Source organism: Saimiri boliviensis, chromosome 17 (assembly GCF_048565385.1).
Source record: "Saimiri boliviensis isolate mSaiBol1 chromosome 17, mSaiBol1.pri, whole genome shotgun sequence".
NCBI lineage: Eukaryota > Metazoa > Chordata > Mammalia > Primates > Cebidae > Saimiri > Saimiri boliviensis.
The window spans coordinates 40,663,147-40,688,139 of record NC_133465.1 but is presented as its reverse complement, the minus strand read 5'-3'; the positions used below and the strand labels follow the sequence as shown (position 1 = coordinate 40,688,139).

Sequence of the window (24,993 nt, the reverse complement as noted above, 5' to 3'; positions counted from 1 at the left end):
TGCAGGATAAAGTCTCTGAATGCATCTCCTTTTTTTTTTTTTTTTTTTTTTTAGGTGCATTTTTCTTTTCTTTTTTCCTTTTTTTTTTTAAAATTAAGACAGGGTTTCACCATGTTGGTCAGGCTGGTCTTGAACTCTTGACCTCAGATGATCCGCCCGCCTTGGCCTCCAAAGTGCTTGGATTACAGGCATGAGCCACCATGCCCAGCCTGCATTTTTTTTGAGGCGGAATCTCGCTCTGTCACCCAGACTAAATGAAGTGCAGTGGCGTGATCTCAGCTCACTGCAGCCTCCTGAGTAGCTGGGATTATAGGTGCCTGCCACCATGCTCGGCTAATTTTTGTATTTTTAGTAGAGACGGGGTTTCACCATGTTGGCCAGGCTGGTCTCGAACTCCTGACCTCAGGTGATCTGCCCACCTTGGCTTCCCAAAGTGCTGGCGATTACAGGCATGGGCCACCACACCTGGCCGAAAGTGCATTTTTCTTAACATATCAGTTATACTTTATTGAAGTATAAAAAAAAGAAATTGAGGATAAATTAAACCCAAAGAAGCTTTTGTAAATAAAACCCAACAAAAAAGATGGAAAACAACCACTAATGAACTGTGGGGAAAAAAGGAAATAGTTTGGTTTGAAAGAAATCTTACCTGTTTTTTTCCTCCACTTTTCTAAGATTGAAGAATTAGGGTCTGAAGGAAAAGTAGAAGAAGCCCAGGGGATGATGAAATTAGTTGAACAATTAAAAGAAGAGAGAGAACTGCTTAGGTCCACAACCTCGGTGAGTAAACCTCATTTCACATTATCTTACCTGTTCATTGAGAGCCTTTGAAAACTATTCTGATGTCCTAAATTTAGAGTCAACACAACTTGTAGGCCACAAGTTCCCTGGCACCTGCTAAACTCTGCATTTGTGTAGTGTGCAAGCAACTTAAGTATAGGAAACAAATGGGTATGGTTATGTCCCAATAAAATGTTAGGAAAAGAGGTCTCTCTGTTTGTTGGCTTGGCAATCACTACCTTAAATCATAAATTTTCATGAGCCTGGGTTTTATTCTCATTTTTATTGTAATAAATTACTCAGTACATGCTTATATCTTTGTTAAAAATTAATACACTCTTCATTCATTTAACTGGAGAACAGAATTCAGATATTAATTGATTGCTGAATATGATTGGTCATTGGTTCCTCCATATTGAATAGGATATGTTCAGATTATAGTTAGTGAACGCAGCTCCTTAATTAGTTTTGTGTATGGACATCATATCCCTTGAACCTATGCAAGGAGTGAATTCATACTAAAGTAGATGGCTTTCTGAAATGTGGTTTAAATTTTTTAAGGTGATGTGGGTGTTGAACATTGAACAGTGGGTCTCAGCATTTCACTTGGATGATTCAGCAAGTTAGTGTTGTCTTACATCCCTCTCTAAAAGTTGACCACTTGTAGCTCAATATTACTGCTTTGGGGAAATGGAAAGGAGCAACTCATACACATTAGAAATCTTTTCTGAATGTTGAGTACTTTCTTCAGATTTGTTTCTCTTCCTCAGATGTTCTTATGTTAACTGATTTATCATTTCAGACAATTGAAAGTTTTGCTGCACAAGAAAAACAAATGGAAGTTTGTGAAGTGTGTGGAGCCTTTTTGATAGTAGGAGATGCCCAGTCCCGGGTAGATGACCATTTGATGGGCAAACAACACATGGGCTATGCCAAAATTAAAGCTACTGTAGAAGAGTTAAAAGTAAGATTTGTTTGTTTGTTTGTTTTTGAGACAAATTATCGCTTTGTCACCTAGAGTGCAGTGACATGATCTCAGCTCACTACAACCTCCATCTCCCGGTTTAAGCAATTCTCATGCCTTAGCCTCCTGAGTAGCAGGGACTACAGGCATGCGCCACCACGCCCAGCTAATTTTTTGTTCAAGACAGTCTCGCTCTGTCACCAGGCTGGAGTGCAGTGGCATGATCTTGGCTCACTGCAACCTCCTCCACATTTGGGGTTCAAGCAATTTTCATGCCTCAGCCTCCCGAGTAGCTGTGATTGCAGGTGTGCACCACCATGCCCTGCTAATTTTTGTGTTTTTTTAGTAGAGGTGGGGTTTTGCCATGTTGGCCAGGCTGTTCATGACTCCTGACTTCAGGTGATCTGCCCTCCTCGGCTTCCCAAAGTGCTGAGCTACTGCACTTGGCCAACATAAGATTCTTCTTCTTCTTCTTTTTTTTTTTTTTTTGAGACGGAGTTTCGCTCTTGTTACCCAGGCTGGAGTGCAATGGCGCGATCTCGGCTCACCGCAACCTCCGCCTCCTGGGTTCAGGCAATTCTCCTGCCTCAGCCTCCTGAGTAGCTGGGATTACAGGCACACGCCACCATGCCCAGCTAATTTTTTTGTATTTTTTTTTTAGTAGAGACGGGGTTTCACCATGTTGACCGGGATGGTCTCGATCTCTCAACCTCGTGATCCACCCGCCTCGGCCTCCCAAAGTGCTGGGATTACAGGCTTGAGCCACCGCGCCCGGCCCAACATAAAATTCTTATAAAGATACATTTTAGCTATTTTTTTTTTTAAGTATTTTAGCTATAGATAAAAATAACTATATTCTAATATGGCTGAAGTAGAGATATGATCCTCTCATTGATATTTTCCAGTGTGTAATTGTTTGAAGCATTGCGAGTTCCCGTGAAATTTTGCTGTTTATCAAACTATGAAAGCACTTAATTTTCTTTTTTTTTTTTTTGAGACGGAGTTTCGCTCTTGTTACCCAGGCTGGAGTGCAATGGCGCGATCTCGGCTCACCGCAACCTCCGCCTCCTGGGTTCAGGCAGTTCTCCTGCCTCAGCCTCCTGAGTAGCTGAGATTACAGGCACGCACCACCATGCCCAGTTGATTTTTTTGTATTTTTAGTAAAGACGGGGTTTCACCATGTTGACCAGGATGGTCTCGATTTCTTGACCTTGTGATCCACCCGCCTCGGCCTCCCAAAGTGCTGGGATTACAGGTTTGAGCCACCGCGCCCGGCCAGCACTTAATTTTCTTAACTCTCAAATGCCAGATTTGGGAAGAATATTCCTGAGGATTTAGTCAAATCATGGTATCTTGTGTATGTACATGGTGTTAGAATGCCTGCATTGCCCTTGAGGGTATCAATTCCATAAGTTCGTCTACAGGTTACTTCACATTAGTTGACCATTGTTAACAGTGCTTTAAGGTTATAGTTGTATAAAAATCCAACTTGATTTTTCTAGGAAAAATTAAGGAAAAGAACCGAAGAACCTGATCGGGATGAACGTCTAAAAAAGGAAAAGCAAGAAAGAGAAGAAAGAGAAAAAGAACGAGAGAGAGAAAGGGAAGAAAGAGAAAGGAAAAGACGAAGGGAAGAAGAAGAAAGAGAAAAAGAAAGGGCTCGTGACAGAGAAAGAAGAAAGAGAAGTCGTTCACGAAGTAGGCACTCAAGCCGAACTTCAGACCGAAGATGCAGCAGGTCTCGGGACCACAAAAGGTCACGAAGTAGAGAAAGAAGGCGAAGCAGGTATATATAAAACACCTGAGGCTGATGTCAGTTCATGATGAGTGTTCAGAAACAATAGTAATTACCAGTATTATTCCTCGGGATGGTACTTGGGAAACTCTTAAGGATCTTTAAGTGATGGGATGGGGTGTGAGAGTGGAATCAGTGAATAAATAGTTCCATCTTCAGGGCAACTTCTGTGGTATTTCCGATCTGTCTAGGAAATTTCACACAATCTTTTTACAAAGTCAGAATACCTGATGGTCTCTTAAATTCTTATCTTACTGATTCCAAGAAATAAAATATGAAATCAGCCATACTGTTTTAATTAAAATTAACAAATTAAAGACCCTTAAAGAGCACAGTGATAACTATCTTAGCACTACTGAAGATAAACTGAATTTAGAAAGATTTTCAATAATTTTCAGTTCTTTTTTTTTTTTCTTTTTGTTTTTTTCCTTTTTGTGGAGAATGGGGTCTCGCTATATTGCCCAGGCAGGTCTCGAACTCCTGGGCTCAAGCTATCCTCCCGCCTCTGCCTCCCTAAGAGCTGGGATTACAGGCGTGAGCCACGGTGCCTGGCTAATTTTCAGTTCTTAAGATTTCTGTTGTAAATATGTAGTTCTGTTCATTTGCTTGGTAAGGCTGTTTTGCTTAGTCTTGTTATTAATAGCAGATGCTATTAATTCAAGGCCTTTACTCAGCTGTAATGCTGGCTGAAATTGTCTTTTTGTTTTTTAAATTATTAAGAAGTAGAGATCGGCGACGAAGCAGAAGCCATGATCGATCAGAAAGAAAACATAGATCTCGAAGTCGGGATCGAAGAAGATCAAAAAGCCGGGATCGAAAGTCATATAAGCACAGGAGCAAAAGTCGGGACAGAGAACAAGAGAGAAAATCCAAGGAGAAAGGTTAGTTTATGTGGGAACTCAATTCAGTTCATTAAGAAACTGTTTTCACACCCTAATTGCCCACCCACTTTTCTCCAAACACAGGCAGAGTTCCATTTCATACATACTCCTTTTCACTTCGAGGAACACCGTTCAGTAGGAGACAGGCATTCTTTCCCCCTCTCCTACTTAGATTTGTGAGAATGACAGTTTACTTGGTATTTTCTTAGAACATGTTAAACCACATCTTTCAGTTGATAACCTGGAGGTTTTTCATGTAGATTCTTTTAAGTATTATATTACCTTTCAGGATTATTAGGCTGCAGGATTTATTACATTACCTTGGTTATTTGCTACTTTTTTTTACCCACTGCAGTGTTTCATAATATGTCTCATAAAGTAAGTGTACATTGTTGCTTTAGTCTTCATTTATAGCATTCATTTAAATCAGTACTTAACGTCTAAATATCCAGACCTTGAATACCTTACATATGTCTTAACCTTTTAATGGAGTCAACATGCTCTTTCCCCTTTTTCTTTTTTTTTTTTTGTGGCATCCCAAGAGCCGATTTGTTGTGCTGTTGACACTATTAATGGACTTCTTAATTTTGTGTGACACGTTTTCAGAAGAATATTCTCATCACACTTGGCCTTTATTGGAAGATAATTATTTTAACCATCAGGGTCTCCTTTCTGAATTTTGTGTTCTTCAGATTCTTTTAGTGTCTTCAATTTTGTATTGAATGAGCTGTTCTGCTTTCCGTGGTTTTAGGAATGAGAGAAGGGGCCTACTTCTGATTTTCTCAGCTCTCCGTTTTCATTTCATTCTGCCTATCTGTCTCCATGTTTAATCACCAGCATAATATATGTGCTGTTTTTAGGTTTATTATACTAGTATTTTATGTGTTGCTTGTTTATTACATCCTTTAATAGAACCGTCCTGGTTTTTTGTTTTTGTTTTTCCTCTAGACTGAGCTAGAACTAGCAGCAGAAACCATGGACATATTTTTTGGTCTCTGCTTTTAGTTTCTTAAAATAAGCACACTGTTTTTGGAATATTTAACATACATTGGCCTTTTCTGTCATGTGGGAAAATAGTGAAACAGTAAGAAAAATTTTGCTTTGCTGCCAGATGCTCTAGTGTTTGCCATTCAAGTTGAGAAATTGCTTCTGTGATTCAAAAGGCAATTGCTACAAAGGGTTACTGATTTAGCATTAGTTTTAAGAATGTTTTACCCATTCTTTTTGCAAGACTTTCTGTGTAATATTTTTTTTTGGGAGTTGAGAGGTCAACTCTCAAGAGCCAGGTATGACTCTCAAGTCAAATCAGTAATTTTTGTTTTGAGAAAGTTTCTAGTTTTACATTTCCTATTGTTAGCTTTAGTTGCTCTATTCTATGTTATCATTTATGCCACTTACAATAGATGGGTTGGTTCTTAGGGATAAAAGCTAGCTAACCTTCATAACTACTTGAAATCAAAGTTGAGTGGTAAATGACACTGGCCTTACTAAAAACAGGCAGATTTGTGTAACTTCTGGCTAGAGCAAAAAGATGCTCCAGATTGCTTACCTTTTTTTGTAAATTGTAATGATAATGTCATGAAATTCAGTAAAACTTTTTTTTGTTTTTTTTTTTCAGACAGGATCTCACTGTGTCGTCCAGGGTGAGTGCAGTGGCACTATCACAGCTCACCTCCTGGGCTCAGGTGATCCTTCCATCTACCTCAGCCTCCTGGGTAGCTGGAACTATAGGTGCACACTACCATGCTTGGCTAATTTTTTTATTTTTTTGTGTAGAGATGGGGTTTTGCCATGTTGCCCAGTCTAATCTCAATCTCTCCTGGGTTTAAGCAATCCTCCTGCTTCAGTCTCCTAAAGTGCTGGGATTACAGGTGTAAGCCACCATGCCTGGCCCCTAGTAAAACTTTCTTTTTTTTTTTTTTTTTTTTGAGACCGAGTTTCGCTCTTGTTACCCAGGCTGGAGTGCAATGGCGCAATCTCGGCTCACCGCAACCTCCGCCTCCTGGGTTCAGGCAATTCTCCTGCCTCAGCCTCCTGAGTAGCTGGGATTACAGGCACGCACCACCATGCCCAGCTATTTTTTTTGTATTTTTAGTAGAGACGGGGTTTCACCATGTTGACCAGGATGGTCTCGATCTCTTGACCTTGTGATCCACCCGCCTCGGCCTCCCAAAGTGCTGGGATTACAGGCTTGAGCCACCGCGCCCAGCCGTAAAACTTTCTTTAAGCAGAATAAGCCTAGTTATGTTTAAATTGGGAACAGACAGGGATTTTCCGTGTGAGACTTGGTGGAAAGAGAGAAGATACCAAGAAAACTGTGTCAGGCTTGTCTCCCATGATTGGGTATGCCGTGATAGAGTTAAACGTTGGAATCTCTTTAGAAGTTACATCATTTGTTGGCTTTTGAAAATGCCATGTAAAAATAAATTAATTAAAATCAGTATGCAGATGAGTGGATTTTAAAAAGTATTTTTAAAAAATGTAGCCATCTAGGCTCCCTTAATAAGTGACTGAAGATCTGGACTTTGGGGCCAGATGTGAGCCACAGTGGACATTCAGTAATGGCAGATGTGAAAGAGCAAGTTTATTACTCCAGGTGCTTTGATAGAGGCAGTTTATCTCATTCCACAAATAGAAAGTGGTTTCCCATACAAAGCTAGCAGCAACCAGTGTAAGGTACTCTCTTCATCAAGAGAGTTTCCTTTTTTAATCCGTAGCCCTAAAATCCACCACACATTGTGGATGTCCTTAGGACTATTAAGATCTACCCTATTTACATAGGGCAGAAGATAAGATTATTGGACTGACTACTAGTCCTCTACGGGACAACAAGACGACTCTTCGTCATTGAAGCTACCTGTGCACCGGAGAAGCCCATAAGGCACAAAGGGAGGACTTTCCCACAAGGTCAGTTAGAGCCCACTGTCCTGGCACAGTTCTCACAAGTGGACAGACAGACATGAAGCAAGTCTTGCACTTAACTAGTTGGACATTGCTTTGTGTAATTTGCGAGTGTTACGGACTAAATATGTTCCTTTACATAAGAACTTCAGTTCTCTGAGTGGGTGCCCCTCCCATGCCACATTTTGTTTTCATTATTCTTTCCTAGATACTTGGTGTTGTGTCTTAATAACTGTACAGAAACTTTGTAGAGCGTTCTGTTTTTCTTAAAATGTCTTTCTGTCTTATTAACTAACTCTGTCAGACCAGCTATTCTGAGTAAGGGAAAAAATAATTTTTCTGGGAAGTTTCTAGTTTGCTTTAGTATTTTCTGTAGAAATCTTTTGTTGGGTGAATAATTGGAACCAAAAAAGCTAGACTGTGCTTGCTCTGTGTACCACTTTTATCTCTAGTCTGAGGTCTTATCCATCCAAAGAATAGTAGAGGAAAAAGTTGTTTACCTTTTTCATTCTTCATTTGCAGCTGAGTTGAATTTTAATTTCTCTTTTTGGAAAAACAACTCTCAGATGGCATATATATTACTTTTCTTAGCAAAGCACAAAAGTTCAGTTGTTTAGATTGGGATTTAAGATCCTTTTTCTTCCATTAGGCTTATCCTTCTTGGATATTCAAATATAAAAATTTTTTGCATTCAAAAATAAGTAGTTGTTTTTGTTAAAGCATGCCTGTTATAAATATTCAACTTCTTTTCACTTTTTGGGGTCACCATTTTTACCCTTCTGACTTAGTAATTTGACCTCATGTGAACATAGTTTTGTATGCTGTCTTTTATACCTTTCCCAGTGCTTTTTGATGTTTTTTTACCCACAATGAAATTTACTTAAATACTATATTCCGCAGTGTACTTAATAGCTTCTTACCAGTTGAGAGAATTTACCCACTGTTTTTTATTTTGTTTTTTTGTTCTTTACCCACTGTTTTACCTTTTGCTTCCTTGAATTCCCCTTCCTGCCTTCTCTCCCATATATTACAAATTTTGTCCCTTTGGTAAATTCACCAAACTGTTACTTGCAGTCTGTGGGAAATGATTGTCTTTTATCTCTCAGTTGTTTTTCAGAGTCATGTTCTTATTGTATAATACCTTAAAATCCGTGGTCAATGTCTTCTTTTATGGCAGAAAAGAGGGGATCTGATGATAAAAAAAGTAGTGTGAAGTCCTGTAGTCGAGAAAAACAGAGTGAAGACACAAACACTGAATCGAAGGAAAGTGATACTAAGAATGAGGTCAATGGGACCAGTGAAGACATTAAATCTGAAGGTGACACTCAGTCCAATTAAAACTGATCTGATAAGACCTCAGATCAGACAGAGGTAAGTGTATTGTTTCTCACTTTGATTAGGGCTTTTTGTTACTGTTTGACAGTGCAGCGTAAGTATGCACAGATGAAGATGGAACTAAGCCGAGTAAGAAGACATACAAAAGCATCTTCTGAAGGAAAAGACAGTGTAGTCCTGCAAAACATTTTGAGGTACATTGTTTTGTCTCAGCTATTTTGTAGCAGACTCGTGTCCCCATTAGTGTGCCTCTTTGGAAATTATTGCCCACATTTGTAATATAGTCGCCATTGAAAAGTTAATTATCCTTTTTTTAGGGATTTTGCTGTCATTTCTTTTTTTTTTTTTATATAAAAAGGTTGAACTGTTTTTTTTTTTTTTTTCTTTTTGGTATTAAGTCCATCTTGTGTTGGTACATTGGCAGAGACATATGCTTTAAAAACTTAAATATTTCAGAGGCACATGTTGGACTACTTTGTTTTAATTAAACTGCTAGTATTTCTTTGTCAAGGATGTTTCTAGTTTTTTGCTTTATTGCCTTGCATTCTAATGCAGTTTGTTCTGTAACTCGAGAGCCAGTAGCATTGGATTGATGGAAGTGTAGGGTTTATGAATTATTGCAGCTGACTACCATACCTCACACAGCGTTGGTGTTGTGAGCGGCCCATGAAAAGCCAAATTAAAAATCAAGGATTCAGTCAAACTAAGCAGGTACTCATGCCAGGTACTCCTTTCTCTACCCACATCCATGTTTGAATGCTCTTGCCTGTGATCTTTACGCTTAACTGTTGTGTATCTTTTTGTTCTTTACAAGAAGTGCAGGGGGTTTTTTGTGTATTGCGTGGAAACTGATAAAACAAATGTTAACAGAATGGAATTTTTTTTCAACTGTGTGTAGGGCTGCAGTGGTGGCCAGAATTAGATATCTTTAAAGAATTTTAAATACAATAAACACTTCATATTATTCGCCTTGTTACACTCAATGCAATTCTCGAGTCTATAAGAGGTATGTGCTTAATATTTCCTACTGTGTAGGAGAATTTGCAGTCAGCCGTAGGTAGCAGGAATAGTCACTCACTGGCTGATACATTTAAAGCAGCAGTGTGAATATTAAGGACAGACACCTTCAATTTGTGAAATCAAAGAACTGGTGCACTATGTAGAATGAATTTGGGTTTTTAAAGAACTGTTAAAAGTTAGGTACTGTAAGTGTTCTCAAAACCTATAAACTTCATTCTGTGGGCTAGTGGCGTGGGACAGAATATTACTAATGAAAGGAAGTACCAATTAGTTGATTTGTTGATGGCATTCCCCTTTTGGGAAAGCAATATAAGGGTATGTCTGTGTGAGTCATTGACACGTAGGCAGGCATACACAGGCACATGGCTTTAAGAACCACACTGATGCCTTGATAATTAAAAAGATTGCAAGCATTCCATGTACACATGTTAATTAGCAGTTAGTGACTGGGCCAACACTTTCTCATAAAAATTGGCTTTTTACATGTTGTCTAATTATCATTTTTCCCCAAATTTTGCATTGTAGGACTACTGTTCGAAGATTTTTGGAAGAATACTGGGAACGACATAAAGTGAAGATCGACATTTAAAAAATGAGGTGAAAGAAAGCTATAGTGGCATAGAAAAAGTATAAAGCTCAGTTAGTTTTTTTATTATTATTATTAAAAGTTAATTCAGGACTGATGTGACATAACAGATTTCAGAACATGTGTTAATAGTATATATGCCACTGAAAACTTAGGTCCTGTATCATATTTTTTTCTTTAAGACTTTTTAAGAAATATTACTTAAACATGTGGCTTGCTCAGTGTTTAATTGCAAGTTTTCATTCTTGGACTTTGAAAACAGGATTAAACGTTAGTATTCGTGTGAATCAGACTAAGTGGGATTTCATTTTTACAACTCTGCTATACTTAGCCTTTGGATTTAGAAGTAAAAATAAAGTATCTCTGACTTTCTGTTACAAAGTTGATTGTCTCTGTCATTGAAAAGCTTTAGTATTAATCTTTTTCTAATAAAGTTATTGACTCTGAACTAGTCCCCTGTTTTAAATACAAGAGTTACACCATTACTAGAGGTGTTGGTGTACAGTTTTAACTAATTTGTTCTGTTTAAGACTAATTTTTATAGAATTTCTAGTTAAACGTTTTAACTAATGGTGCTTCAATTTTAGGTGGTTATGGATAATTTGAATTTTGCTTTTAATAGCAAAGATGTACAGTGAACTAGAATATATTTTTACATCCCTCAGAGATTCCTTCAGTAGTAGAAAATTCCAAGTATCCTTCTGACAAGCACTCTTTAGCTAGCTAGTTATGAAATAATGATGTAGAAAAGCATTTAAGAGCTAGTTTTTGTTCTTTAAGTCCTGTATCAAGATTTCTTCTAGCCCGGTCTTGTCAGTTTATAAATGTGCTTGTGTATAGGGTTATATAGCTAGGGTTCCCCCAACCCCAAGCAAGTGATTATTTTTGTATTACATCTAGGAAAACTGGCAGCATGTTACTGTCTATAGGCAGCTTCTTCAACTGTATAAAAGTATTCTCTCCAGCTGCGTATATATACACACACATACATATCGTAGCAATTCCTTGTGGTTTATAACTTTCTACTGCTATCAGTTTATAGGTAAAGAAACTGAGTGTGTTAAAATGACTTACCCAGGGAGGGTCCTGTGGCTTCATGTTTATGGAGTTGCTAGGTCTCTGCCTCATAGTCCAGTGCCTAACTGTTAAGCCACTGTGTTCATTCTAATAGGCATAATGAATTATTAAAAGAATTTACAAAAATCTCTTCCACTAAACTTTGAAAAATAATGAAGCCACCACTTTAGAGGCTCGCTGTGGAGACAAAGAGTCCTGCTAGCTCCCTAACTGATCCTGGAGATGCAGCAATAGATGAGTGGGTTTTTAAAGTATTAATTAAAAAAAACTTAGCAAGTTATTAAAATACCGGATTTTTTCTGCTTTGCCTCATCTAGAATCAGCATCTAACTTAAATGAAGTACAGTAAATGAGCTCCTATGAAAAGGCTTCCTCTGTGGACACTTAGCTCTATTATAACGATTGAAGTTACCTGGGATTTGGGGGGGAGGGGAGAGGAGGACCTGCCTCCTCAGGGCATCCATGACTAAGGCCTGTCTTTAGTCATGAAGAGAGGCCTAGAAATTGAGTTTTATTCCCAAAATTGATAATGGATGAAGAGGAACTGATTATTGTCAACCATCTCACAAGAATACAATATTGAGACCAATTCACTAGAAGAAATAAACATGTCTGCCATACACACCAAAAAGTTACTAGTTGGTGAATGTATATTTTCTCTTTGGAAAGTCTTTTAGGGGAGCAAACAAGTTTTAATTAATAAGATTGCTTGGTAAGTTTGAAATCTGTAATCAGTTGGTCCTTTTTTAAAAAAGCAACTTTATTTTGGAAATTTAAAGACACGCAAAAGTGGAATGGTCTAATTAGCCTCTGTTAATTCATCACCAACAAGAGCCATGGCCACTCTTACTTCATGAGTGATTGTATTTGTGTCCTCTGCCCCCTATTATTTTTGAGTAAGTCTCAGACATACCATTTAATATGTAAGTAATTCAGCACGTATCTCTAAAAGCAAAGACTTCTTAAATAACAGTTTATTAACATAAAACAAGTAGGGTAAACTTTTGTCAGCCATCAGACATTTTATAGCACTGGTCCAATAGTTTAATTTCCATTGAGCCTCTCAGGAGCAGTCTGCTGCTCAAGACATCCTCTCCTCTGGAAGGTAGAGATAGACTATATATATATGTGTGTGTGTGTGTGTGTGTGTGTGTACACACACACACACACACACACACACACATGTATATATCGTGCCCCTTTTTGTTAAAACTTTTTTTTTCCCACCCCCTTCAAACAGTGTTTTTCAATTTGGGATGAACCATCCTCCTTGTTTTCTTGATCTTGAGCTTATAATAACCTAGTCATACTGCTCAGCTATTTTTATCCCCTCTCCTTAGGCACTCTGGTTTCTTAAATATAGTTAGTGTCACAGAGGATAACCAACGTTATTTCCGAGGTCTGGGAACGCTTGGATTGCATATTGGTTGAGCTTGGCCACCTTCTGATTAAAAAGTTTTCAGAGTTGTAAGAACTGAACATTTTTATGATGGGAATTCTCTGAGCCCTCGTCCATTCTGTTTTTAAAAATGCATTGCAGATGGGCTATGTGAATGTGTTATTAAACATCTGTTATGTGCATGAAACAAAAAACACTTGCAGTTACTGTGTATATGATTCTGTGGGTTAGGACTTCATTCAGGGTGGGTTTTCAAGTTTGATTTCTTGAGGGATTTTTAGTTGTGAAAGAACCCCAGATTTACTTCTGAAATTTTGTATTACAATTGTAATGTTGCATATGGTTTAAAAAAAAAAAAGTGTTCAGTGATCTATGTCTCCTACTCCTACCCTCTCTTCTTAATCTCCAGGAGCTGCTACTGTTTAACAGTTCTTCCAAGTTTTGTTTTGTTTTGTTTTGTTTTGTTTTGTTTTGTTTTGTTTTGTTTTGTGGGAAGGTGGGAGGAAATATAAACATATATGTATAGATTCTATAAAATATATGATGGCATATCCATATGTTCTGAGTCTTACTGTTTTCACCTGGTAATATTTAGAAACAGTTATTTTGAGATAAAGGAGACAGCACTTTTCAGTTGAACCTGTAGTTTTTAAAAGTACATTTCAAGTAAGCCAAAGCAGAGAAGTAAATTGTATTTTTCATTGTCGTATCAGAATTTTGAATTTACCATTTTAAAAATTCATGAGTTTCATAGCTGATCCATTTCTTCCCCTCAGCCATTCCAAATAGATCATTTGTTAACAGATTTGACTGTTTAGAAACAACAACTTTGGGAAACGGGAAACAGTTTGGCATAAGTCCATAACGTCTCGTAGCCATTTACTCCTGGGTACATACTCTAGGGAAACTCTTACACACGAGTACCAGGGGATGGATTTAAGAATGTCCTAACAGCATTATGTGTGATAGGAAGAAAAGAAGAAAAAACCTGGGAAGACCCCAATTGTCCACCAACAGTGTGTTGGATAAATACTGTGGTATATTCCAACAGTGGAATTCCACAGAAGTGAAACTGAGTGCAGCCCTGCATGTGAACATGGACAAAACTCAACAGTCAAGGGGTCAGAAAAAGCAAGTCACAGAAGAATACATCCACTGTGATTCCATTTCGATGAAAGTCCAAAAACAGGCTGTCCAATACATGATAAAAGGAAACGATAGCCGTTTTGATGAAGGGAGAGGTGATGATGAGGGCAGAGAGGGGTCTTCAGAGGAACTGGTGAGGCTCTTATTTCTGAAGCCCTGTGGGCATTTTCTTTTTTAAGCTGTATGTTTATGTGCTTTTGTATGTATGATATTTCTTAAATAAAAATAATGGGAAAATATCTTTGTGTATGTAGTTACTAATTGATATATAAACTGTAGTGTATTTCATAAAATCCTTCAATGAGTGACAAATTTAAAGATGCTGTTTCTTGAGTGCCCAATTTTGAGTTTTTTTGTTTGTTTTTTGAGACAGGCTGTCACTGTCACCCAGGCTGGAGTGCAGTGGCATGATCTCACCTCACTGCAACCTCCTCCTGGGTTCAAGCAATTCTCATGCCTCAGCCTCCCCAGTAGCTGCTATTAAAAGGTGTGCGCTACCACCCCTGGCTCATTTTTCTGTATTTTTAGTAAAGGGGGGTGTTTCACCATGTTGGCCAGGCTGGTCTCAAACTCCTGAACTCAAATAATCGGGCATGCCTTGGCCTCCCAAAGTGAGCCACTGCACCCAGCCTTCAAATTTAAGGTCTTAATTGTAGTTCTTAAAAAGCTAGAAAACAAGACCTAAATAAATGTTTTCTGTGTGATATTTTCATCTTAACATAATTTTTACGTGGCTGCCAGCCAGGGAGCTGATGCTTTTGTCTTCCTATTTAAGCAGTTTCCAAAGAAGATTTTCTCAGATTTGTGCCATTCTGGGAAGGAAAACTGGTGGACTGTGCTGGACTCCTTCCCCTGGCTCAAGTCAGATTGTCACCTCAGAGAGGCAGCCGCTTTGGCCTCGTTCTGGTCTTAGTAGGGGTACCGTGAAGTGTTAACAAAAATGTTTATTCTTTAAAAGGAGGAAAGTGAAATTTGAATTGCACTTGCAAATTCATAAGATTCATGTAACTAAGGCCCTATGTCATTTTACAGTAGTCTTGTTACTGCTCAGCTATGCTCCCAGGTGAGACTTGGATCCCCTCAGTATGAGCCTAGGGCTTGGCTGTGAGCTCATCCAACACATCCTGAGTGCTCCTACGTGCCATGGAGTAACTGATAGCTTTAGATACACCAAGAACAAAATAAGTGCAGCTCCAGCTCTCTCCACCTGGCTAATTTTTATATTTTTAATAGAGATGGGGTTTCACCATGTTGGCCAGTATGGTCTTGAACTCCTGACCTTGTGATCCACCCATGTCAGCCTGTCAAAGTACTGGTATTAACAGGCATGAGCCACGACACTCAGCTTTCCCCCTAGCCCCCTTCCCTCCCTTTCTGAGACAGAGTCTTGCCCTGTCATCCAGGCTGGAGTGCAGTGGCATGATCTCAGCTCACTGCAATCTCTGCCTCCTGGGTTCAAGCGATTCTCCTGCCTCAGCCTCCTGAAGTGCTGGGATTACAGGCATGAACCACCACACCTGGCCTGACAATCTCATAAGGGACACCTATACTCATCAGGATTAGGGCACAACTCTACAAAACAAACTGTCCGTGGTGTATTATACCTTGGAATTTTGTTTTATAGCTGTTTATCAAAATACCAAACCTCTCTCAGCCCAGAGAATTCGGAGGTGAGGAAACATTTCTCACAGTTCAGACATGAAGTTGGTCAAACTTGCATGCATCCGGACTTATTTACAAAATAATTTCAGTTTTTTTATTCCTGAGGTTATTTATTTCAAGAGACAATTTCTCTGTTGCCCAGGCTGGAGTGCAATGGCACAATCTCAGCTCACTGCAACCACCACCTCCCAGGTTCAAGCTATTACCCTGCCTCAGCTTCCCGAGTAACTGGGACTACAGGTGTGTGCCACCAAACCCAGTTACTATTTGTATTTTTAGTAAGATGGGGGTTTCACTATGTTAGCCAGGCTGGTCTAGAACTCTTGACTTCAGGTGCTTTGCCTGCCTTGGCTTCCTAAAGTGCTGGGATTACAGGTGTGAGCCACCATTCCTGGCCATTCCTGGGATGATTTAATAAGTCATTTTTGCAGCTTTGCTATTGTAGCAGGATCTTTCTGTCAGAGATGGTATATACTCTGTCAATTCAGAGCTTCCATTTTTCATTAAAATGAGTTCTACTTCCTGAAAGTCCCGCAGTCTTCGAATGTCTTGGTCCTTAATTTGGAAAAGAAATTATATCATGCTTAATACATATGAATGTATTTAAAAGATTTAGTATTGCTCAGCATCTTGGATTCTGAATTCGTAAGTTTTGGGGGTTTTTTGTTTGTTTGTTTGTTTGTTTGTTTAGACAGTCTTACTCCTGTCACCCAGGAGGCTGGAGTGCAATGGCATGATCTCGGCTCACTGCAACCTCCACCTCTCAGGTTCAAGCGATTCTCCTGCCTCAGCCTCCCAAGTAGCTGGGATTACAGACACCCGCCATCATGCCTGGCTAATTTTTGTATTTGCAGTAGAAATGGGATTTCACCATGTTGGCCAGGCTGGTCTTGAACTCCTGACCTTAGGTGATCTGCCCACCTCGGCCTCCCAAAGTGCTGGCATTACAGGCATGAGCCACTATGCCTGGACCCCATAAGGTATTTTTGTTTTTGTTTTTGTTTTTGTTTTTTTTGAGACAGGCTCTCCCTATGTCACCCACCTTGGAATGCAGTGATGCAATCACAGCTCACTGCAGCTTCAACTTCCTGGGCTCAAGCAATCCTTCCACTTCCACCACAGCCTCCCAAGTCCACCACGCCCAGCTAATTTTTGTATCTTTTTGTAGAGAGGGTTTCACCATGTGCCCAGGCTGGTCTCAAATTCCTGAGCTCAAGTAATCTGCCCACCTTGGCCTCCCAAAGTGCTGGGATTACAGGCATGAGACACCACACCCAGCAGGTTTTTGTTTTTAAGGCATCTGGAAAGTGGGATCATCCCTTGACGTGTTAGTTTACAAAGAATGTACACTATAAGCCAAAACACCAATAAGAATTGCCAAAGGCCACCCATGGCTTACGCCTATAATCTCAGCACTTTGGGAAGCTGAGACAGGCAGATCACGAGGTCAAGAGATCGAGACCATCCTGGTCAACATGGTGAAACCCCGTCTCTACTAAAAATACAAAAATTAGCTGGGCGTGGTAGCGCACGCCTGTAATCCCCGCTACTCGGGAAGCTGAGGCAGGAGAATTGCTTGAACTCGGGAGACGGAGGTTGCAGTGAGCCGAGATTGCGCCATTGCACTCCGATCTAGGTAACAAGAGGGAAACTCCATCTCAAAAAAAAAAAAAAAAAAAGAATTGCCAAAGGCACACCTATTATCCTAGCACTTTGGAAGCTGAGGTCTGGGGCTTGAGAACAACAGCCGCAATATAGCAAGACTCATTTCAAAAAAAAAATTTTTTTTTAATTAGCAGAGTGTGATGGTGTGCCCCTGTAGTCCCAGCTACTCTAGAGGCTAAGATGGAAGGGTTGCTTGAGCTGAGGATTTCGAGGCTCCAGTGGGCTATGATCATGCCATTACATTCTAGTGTGGATGACAGAGTGAGACCCTGTCTCAAAAAAAATTAAAAGTTGCCGAAAGAATTTTGAAAGCTTAAATTTTCCAAATAAGATTTCCTTTCCAAAATTAAAAATTAGTGTATCTATTTTGAATCTGGGAAATATATAAAAATGCAAAACAAGCTTTGTTTCCTGAGATTTGCTAAGCAAATAAGGGTGGGTTTGTGTTTTCTCTCCTGAGGACCATGCCATTTTTTATTAACCAGTCAGTTTTGCAGAGATTGGTGGAGCCAAAAGTACTGAACTAGAGTCTTAAATTGGGGAGTCACTTGTCATTGAGTTTTTTGGGGGGAGGGGAGACGGAGTCTAGCTCTGTCACCAGGCTGGAGTGCAGTGGTACCATCTTGGCTCACTGCAATCTCTGCCTCCCGTCTTCCCAGGTTCAAGCGATTCTCCTGCCTCAGCCTCCTGAATAGCTGGGATCACAGGCAGGCACTGCCACGCCGAGCTAATTTTTGTACTTGCGGTAGAGATGGGGTTTCACCATGTTGTCCAGGATGGTCTCGATCTCTTGACCTTGTGATCCACCCACCTCAGCCTCCCAAAGTGTTGGGATTACAGGCGTGAGCCAACACACCTGGCCCATTTACAGGTTTTTAAAAGGTTTATGGATTTAGCTGTGCAAATCTATGACCTACCTACTATGTTTGGCCATTCTGTAGCCAGGATTTCTGGTGTCATGAAATGCAAAAGGTAAACTGTTGGCTCCTGCAAACATGATGTCACCCACTGTGACTCTGCATTTAGAAACTCACAAACCTTACCTTTCTGAGCAGGGTGTTTGGTAGCTTTCTGATCTTCTCCACTTGCTCTGGGTTAATCCCCAGTTCACAGCAACTCACTTTTAGTAAATTTTGGTAACTCAGTTCTTGTCTCTTCAGTTCAATTTCAATGAAGTCATTTTCTTTGGGGCTCTGAATTCTGACTTTAAGCACCAGCTCTAAATCACCCATAAATTCAAAATACGGTTTGTAAAGGAAACAAAATACCTGTTAGAGATTTTCATATATGTTATGATAGCATAAGTAATCCTAAAAACTGAATGTTAAGTAGACATGGAGCTTTCGTGGGCACATACACACTTTGCATTAACTGAGGCTGCTTTTCTTGGAGCACTGGGCAAGCTCCAGGAGGTATGCCCCCATTATATCCACTGAAAACAGAAAGTTTGCCGCTTTAAGCCAGCCAAGGATTTAAAGTATGCAATGGGGGCCAGGCGCGATGGCTCATGCCTGTAATCCCAGCACTTTGAGAGGCCGAGGCGGGTGGATCACGAGGTCAAGAGATTGAGACCATCCTGATCAACATGGTGAAACCCCGTCTCTACTAAAAATACAAAAAATTAGCTGGGCATGGTGGTGCGTGCCTGTAATCCCAGCTACTCAGGAGGCTGAGGCAGGAGAATTGCCTGAACCCAGGAGGCGGAGGTTGCGATGAGCCGAGATCCGCGCCATTGCACTCCAGCCTGGGTAACGAGCGAAACTCAGTCTCAGAAAAAAAAAAAAAAAAAGTATGCAATGGATATTTAAACACATTACCCTTAGGCAGTACGTAGCAGTGGCTCATACCTTGTTGCTTATCTGGAAAGCTTCAGGGAAATGTGTAGCCCGGGGGCCCTGGTATCCTTAAACAAGCTGTGGTGCAGAGGAGCAAATAGCTCTTGAGATTCCTCCCCACCGCCCCCACTCCTCCAGAAATAGGATAATTCTACCATCTTAGGACAGTGGCATTGTATTTCAACTTAACTGTCCTGAGAAGATGCAGAACGAACTAAAAGTCCAAAGAAAAACCAGATGGTTGGTTTGGCCTTGCAACAGGGTCACATAGGGGCCGAGTCTTCACCTAGACAGGTGTCACTGGGTTTGTTGTTATCACTCGGGTCCATTGGCAAGTGTGGATTTGTGCCTTCTTGTTTATCTTTACCTGGGAGAGAATTAGGAGAGAACTGAGAAGCAGCAGGACCTCACCAGTTGGCTGTCTGCCAAAGGACGCGGGTGCCCCACTTCCACTTCCTGTCCTGCAGCTTATCCTCCCCTTCTCGAGGGAAAAGGCAAGTCAGGAAAAGGGCAGCAATTACTTTCAGTCTTGAAGAGTCATTTGCTTTAATCACCACTCAAATCATGAAAAGGAGCTGAGGCAGTATTTTTAAATGGTGCGTAATCTGGGGAAGAAATATTTATAATCTCTGTGCTTAGCTCAAGTTTTTACTTAAATATTTTTGGCACAGAGTGCTTTATGTCTTCAGTTCTCTAGCAGAGACAGTTAGGAGGGTGCCTTTATAAGGAGAAATGTTCTCACCCAGAGGGAAGGGAAAGGAGTGAATATTTGGAGTGCTTTGCATATGCCAGGCCTTTTGGGTACTTCTTTCTTTCTTACAATATCCCCTGAACATGTTGAAAGCCTGCTTTGCACCAGGCACTGGGCTAAGCCCTGGGGAACTCATGATCAAAAACCCCAAAGATGTCTCTGTCCCCCCGGAGTTTGCAGGCCAGCAGAAGAGACAGATGTTAATAAATGGGAAATCACAGTTGTTGAGGACATGGTGAATGTGAAATATACAATTCTTTGAAAGCACGTTAGGGGGTCACAGGAGGCCTCCGTTAAGGTTGACATTTGAGCTGACATCTGAAGGATGAATAGGCTTAACTAGATCCAGAGGGCAGAGGAGGTGAAGAGCTTCCAGTAGGGCCCTGTGGAGAGTTCAACATGACTGCAGGGCCGAGAGCATGGAGGGAATGAGCGTCAGACAGGCCAGCAGGGGCTGGTTAGTCCAATGACGTAGCTCCTGGTTGCATGAGATAAGACACACAATGAGCGTGAAATATACCCTGGACTTTGGAGGCAATAAAAAAAATTCATACTTATATGTTGATACGATTTGTATATAGTGGGGACAGTATATTATTAAAATTCCTTTTACCTGATTTTAGTTTTTGAAATGTGGCTACTAGCAATTTTAAATTACATGTATGGCTTATATTACATTCCTATTGGGCAGCATTTGTCTAGATGAAAGGTTGTAGTCTTTGTCCTAGAACACCACCAAGCCATTTTAGTTTTTAGCAGAGAGCTGTCAAAATCAGATTCGTATTTTGGAAAAAAAGAAAATCTTCACTGTCCCCAAAAGAATCCTGTGGGGGGCCAGGCGCGGTGGCTCACGCCTGTAATCCCAGCACTTTGGGAGGCCGAGGCAGGTGGATCATGAGGTCAGGAGTTTGAGACCAGCCTGACCAATATGGTGAAACCCTATCTCTACTAAAAACACAAAAATTAGCTGGGTGTTGTGACGCCTGCCTGTAATCCCCAGCTACTCAGGAGGCTGAGGCAGGAGAATTGCTTGAATCCTCAAGGCGGAGGTTGCAGTGACCCCAGATCACGCCATTGTATTCCAACCTGGGCAAAGAAGTGAGACTCCATCTCAAAAAAAAAAAAAAAAAAAAAAAAAAAAATCCTGGGGGATATAGACATTATTCTTTTCCTTTTCAGACTGGAAAATTGAGGCTTAAAGGGGAAGTAATTTGCTTAGGTTGGTAAATGGACGGACATGGATGTGGCCAGGGCCAACTATGTAATTTGCAGAGCCGAGTGCAAAAGGAAAATGAAGAGGAATCCAGCTTCCTCTTCTCACAAGCCTCGGCTCCAACCCCCGGCAAACGAGTGACGCCCGAGGGATTGTGACCTCCCCACTTGAACGCACCAACTACCTGGATGGGGGTGGGTGAGAGAGTCCAGGGCTGCCTGCCACTTCTCCACTTCTGATCCCTGTTTTGCCTGAGCTCCCGAGGGGGACAAAGGTGACAGTGGAATGAGGGACTGTGGCAGAGGATTACAGCAGTGGTGGGGCTGATCTGGGTGTGGAGACCACATGCGTGAGCTGAGGCTCCAACTCCCAACCCCGGCGCATGCTTCACTGTCTCATCTGATGCCACTTACGAAACAAGTTCAAGGCTAAAATTATGACACATTTCAAGTCCACAACCACAGAACATGGAACCCCAAGCCCAGGGCCTTTCTGAATGTAGGGCCCTGGGCAACTGCACTGATCACAGCCTCATGAAGTTAGCCCTGTTCGTGCCACCCTGCCAAATGCCTCTAAGGAGAGGAGACGCTCCTGCCCAACTCAGCCCCGTCCCGGGACAGCAATAATGTCCCCTCCCCTAGTGAGTGGGGATCTGCAGTCTTCTCTTTGCCTTTCAATTTCGGGCCCTGGAGGCAGCTCAGGGCTGTGGCCCCTTCTCAGGTAGCCCCTGGGGAGCTGGGCCCCGGCCCACCTGCCAGTACCTGATCTGATACTGATCCCTGATACAGATACCAGTACCTGACCTGAAATGAAGCCTTCCTGCCTGGCCAACTCACCCAGCACAGCCTGAGAACTTTCCCTGCCCAGTCCACTATGTCTGAAAGCATTTTATTCTGTGATTAATGTGTCAGCTCTGTGAATGGACAGGGTCTCATGGAGGTCAGAAAGCATGCCTTTGCACTCAGGCAGATTTGGGTCTGAATTCCTCTGCCACTTAGTAGCTTTGACACCTTGAGCAAGTTACATAACCTCTCTGATCTGGAAAATGGGGTTAACAATCCTACCTCACAGGACTGTAAGAAGTCAGTGAGAAAGTACACAGAAGGTACAACTTCCCAGCAGTGGTGAGCACCAGTAATAGCTGGCCGCTATTATTATTTACTGTAGCTATGGACACTTGCTTCCTTCCGAAAGGACCGGGGATCTAGTTGCGCTCGGCTTCACTACCCCACTGGCAGAGCAGGGGAGGCCATGGGGCACTGCTGGCCACAGCGTCATCCCTGTTCCAGCCTTCCCCAGCCCCCTGTCCCATGCTTCTTGAGGACCATGTCCGGAACAGGACTCCCAGACTCACCTGCTGGCTTCTCCCTGATGTCCTGTTCCGGTTCAGCCATGAGTCGCCTCTACAGTCTGTCAGATGTGCAGCCTCTCTCGCATTTATTCAAAAGCTCCCAGCCAAAGAAAAAGCACTTTCTAAAGCCTCAGCACATCTGTCTGCAATGCAAGAACAGTGTGTTCTTGTCAGCCCAGTGAGACAGCGCAGGGTCATTTATTTTATAGATAGGGAAATGGAAGCTCCGGTGAATTACATGGATTGCACAGGGTGATGCAAGTGAAGAGAGGTTCTGAAGTTCAAGGCTCCATACTCCCTTCTCAGGCAGGCCAGTAGTACTCACCCAAGGGAATGGTGCCCTTTGGAGGAGAGGCCTGAGAGGCGCAGCAGGAACCCAGCCAGACCCTAGAAGGAGCCAGGCCCTCCTTGGAAAAGGTTGCTAGCTTCTACATCAAGGGTAAGACCAAAAAAAAAAAAAAAAAAAAAAAAATTCCAGGCCTGGTGGCTCACGCCTGTAATCCAAGCACTTTGGAGGCCAAGACAGGTGGATCACCTGAGGTCGGGAGTTCAAGACCAGCCTGACCAACATAGTGAAACGCCATCTTAAAAAAAAAAAAAAAGGGTAAGACAAACCGAACACTTTGTTTCTTGGTTTGAATGGACTCTTTCTTCTCTCCATTTTGCTCTTTTCTCCCAGCCCCTTCCTCAGTAGCTGTGCATGACAAGAAAGAAGCAGGAAGACCCCTCCATACCTGGGAAGGTGGCCCTGGTGATGATCCTGGATCCCCTGATTCTAGACATTAAAATGGAGGAGGCAGAGGCTGGAGCAGGAGGCTCAGTGAAGCATGGGTGGGGCTGGTCAAAGTCCGCGGTGAGGCTGCTGCCCCAAAGGCAGGCTGAAGACAGGAGGAGGTGCAAGGATAGGAACCCAGATGTTCGGGTGACGCTCACATTTCATTTAACCCTCCAGTGACAAAAGACGGTGCAATTAACCCTCCAGTGACAAAAGACGGTGCAAGCAGACGGGGCATCAGGGTGGGCCTCAGCATCAAAAAACTGGAGAGATCTGGCTGGGCGCAGTGGCTCACACCTGTAACCCTAGCACTTTGGGAAGCCGAGGCAGGTGGACTGGCTGAGCTCTGGAGTTTGAGACCAGCCTGGGCAACTCGGTGAAACCCTGTCTGTACTAAAATACAAAAAATTAGCTGGGCTTGGTGGCATGCATCTGTTGTCCCAGCTACTCGGGAGGCCGAGACAGGAGAATCGCTTGAACCTGGGAGGTGGAGGTTACAGTGAGCTGAGATTGCGCCATTGCACTCCAGACTGGGCGGCAGAGCAAAACTTCGTCTCAAAACAACAACAACAAAACAAAACCAAAAAAACGCTGGAGGGAGCTATGGAGATCATAGCCCAAGGGCTCTCAAACGTGACATGCGTTGAAGTCGCCGGGGAAGCTCTAAAAACTGTGGGTGCCCAGGTCCCATCCTACAGTCTGACTTAGCTGGTCTGGATGCAGTCTGAGCCCCAGAACTTTATAAAGGTTCCCAGCTGATTTCAATGTGCAGCCAAGATTGTGAACCATGGATTTGGTCAAGCCGCTTAAAGGAGCAAACAGGGAAACTGAGGCCTTAAAAAGTGAAATGTTTACCACTAGTCCCATGGCCAGCCAGGCACAGGCCTGGCACTGGACCTGGCTCACCTGGCTGCCAGGCTGACGCTGCCTTCTCAGCATGCTGGTGTGTCTTTCTTCAAGAACCCGGACAGGTGGGGGCAATGGAAAGGCAGAAGTAGCAGGGATCCCCTGGCCTGGACTCCTGAAAAAATGCACTTTGGCCAGCCCGGCTGCCAAGGTGTGGTCAGCCATAAAAAAGGCATCTTGAGCCTCTGCCCTTGAGTGGGCGTGGCTACAGGTGCCGGGGAGCTGTAGATGAAAAGGCTTGGCACCTGAGGGGCAGCCTCAGTTCATTCTCATTTTACTCATCTGTTTGGTCTATTTCACTCCCCATTCACTGATTCACTCATTCACTCAACAACACTCATTTTTTTCTTATTTAGGGGAACACACTTTCTTCTTTTAATTTATTTGAGAAGGAGTTTTGCTCTTGTTGCCCAGGCTGGAGTGCAATGGGGGGATCTTGGCTCACTGCAACCTCCCGATTTCAAGTGATTCTCCTGCCTCAGCCTCCTGAGTAGCTGGGGATTACAGGTGTGCGCCACCACACCCAGCTAATTTTTTTTTTTTTTTTTTTTTTTTTTTTTTTTTGAGACGGAGTTTTGCTCTTTTTACCCAGGCTGGAGTGCAATGGCGCTATCTTGGCTCACTGCAACCTCCGCCTCCTGGGTTCAGGCAATTCTTCTGCCTCAGCCTCCTGAGTAGCTGGGATTACAGGCATGCCCCACCATGCCCAGCTAATTTTTTGTATTTTTAGTAGAGACGGGGTTTCACCATGTAGACCAGGATGGTCTTGATCTCTTGACCTTGTGATCCGCCCGCCTCGGCCTCCCAAAGTGCTGGGATTACAGGCTTGAGCCACAGGGGCCGGCATTTTTTTTTTTTTTTTTAAGATGAGGTTTTGCTATGTTGGCTAGGCTGGTCTTGAACTCCTGACCTAAGGTGATCCAGCTGCCTTGGCCTCTGAAACTGCTGGGA

At 42.1% G+C, this 24,993-nt stretch overlaps 2 protein-coding genes across 8 annotated transcripts in view; one reads left to right on the top strand and one right to left on the bottom strand.

The window, feature by feature from the left end:
• The window catches only part of LUC7L3 (LUC7 like 3 pre-mRNA splicing factor), a 41,965-nt gene extending 27,842 nt beyond the window's left edge, over positions 1-14,123 (top strand). For 3 of the 7 annotated variants that reach the window (XM_010341903.3, XM_010341905.3, XM_039476300.2), the window contains exons 6-11: positions 676-780; positions 1,583-1,744; positions 3,247-3,530; positions 4,260-4,420; positions 8,499-8,639; positions 8,745-14,123. In XM_010341903.3, coding sequence (XP_010340205.1) covers positions 676-780; positions 1,583-1,744; positions 3,247-3,530; positions 4,260-4,420; positions 8,499-8,639; positions 8,745-8,935 — 1,044 coding nt within the window. In that variant the 3' untranslated portion in view covers positions 8,936-14,123. Of the gene's footprint in view, positions 1-675; positions 781-1,582; positions 1,745-3,246; positions 3,531-4,259; positions 4,421-7,201; positions 7,328-8,498; positions 8,693-8,744 lie in introns of those variants that run through there. The other 4 variants (XM_074388589.1, XM_010341904.3, XM_074388590.1 and 1 more) reach the window with 4 other exon arrangements.
• A 1,099-nt stretch (positions 14,124-15,222) lies between these two features.
• Positions 15,223-23,165, bottom strand: ANKRD40CL (ANKRD40 C-terminal like). Its single transcript, XM_074388591.1, has 5 exons — positions 23,096-23,165; positions 22,365-22,504; positions 19,333-19,413; positions 18,255-18,430; positions 15,223-16,101 (listed from the first exon to the last, which is right to left on the bottom strand). The coding sequence occupies exons 2-5, from the start codon at positions 22,402-22,404 to the stop codon at positions 15,958-15,960; spliced, it is 441 nt and encodes a 146-aa protein (XP_074244692.1). The 5' UTR covers positions 22,405-22,504; positions 23,096-23,165; the 3' UTR covers positions 15,223-15,957.
• Between the last annotated feature and the right edge of the window lie 1,828 nt (positions 23,166-24,993).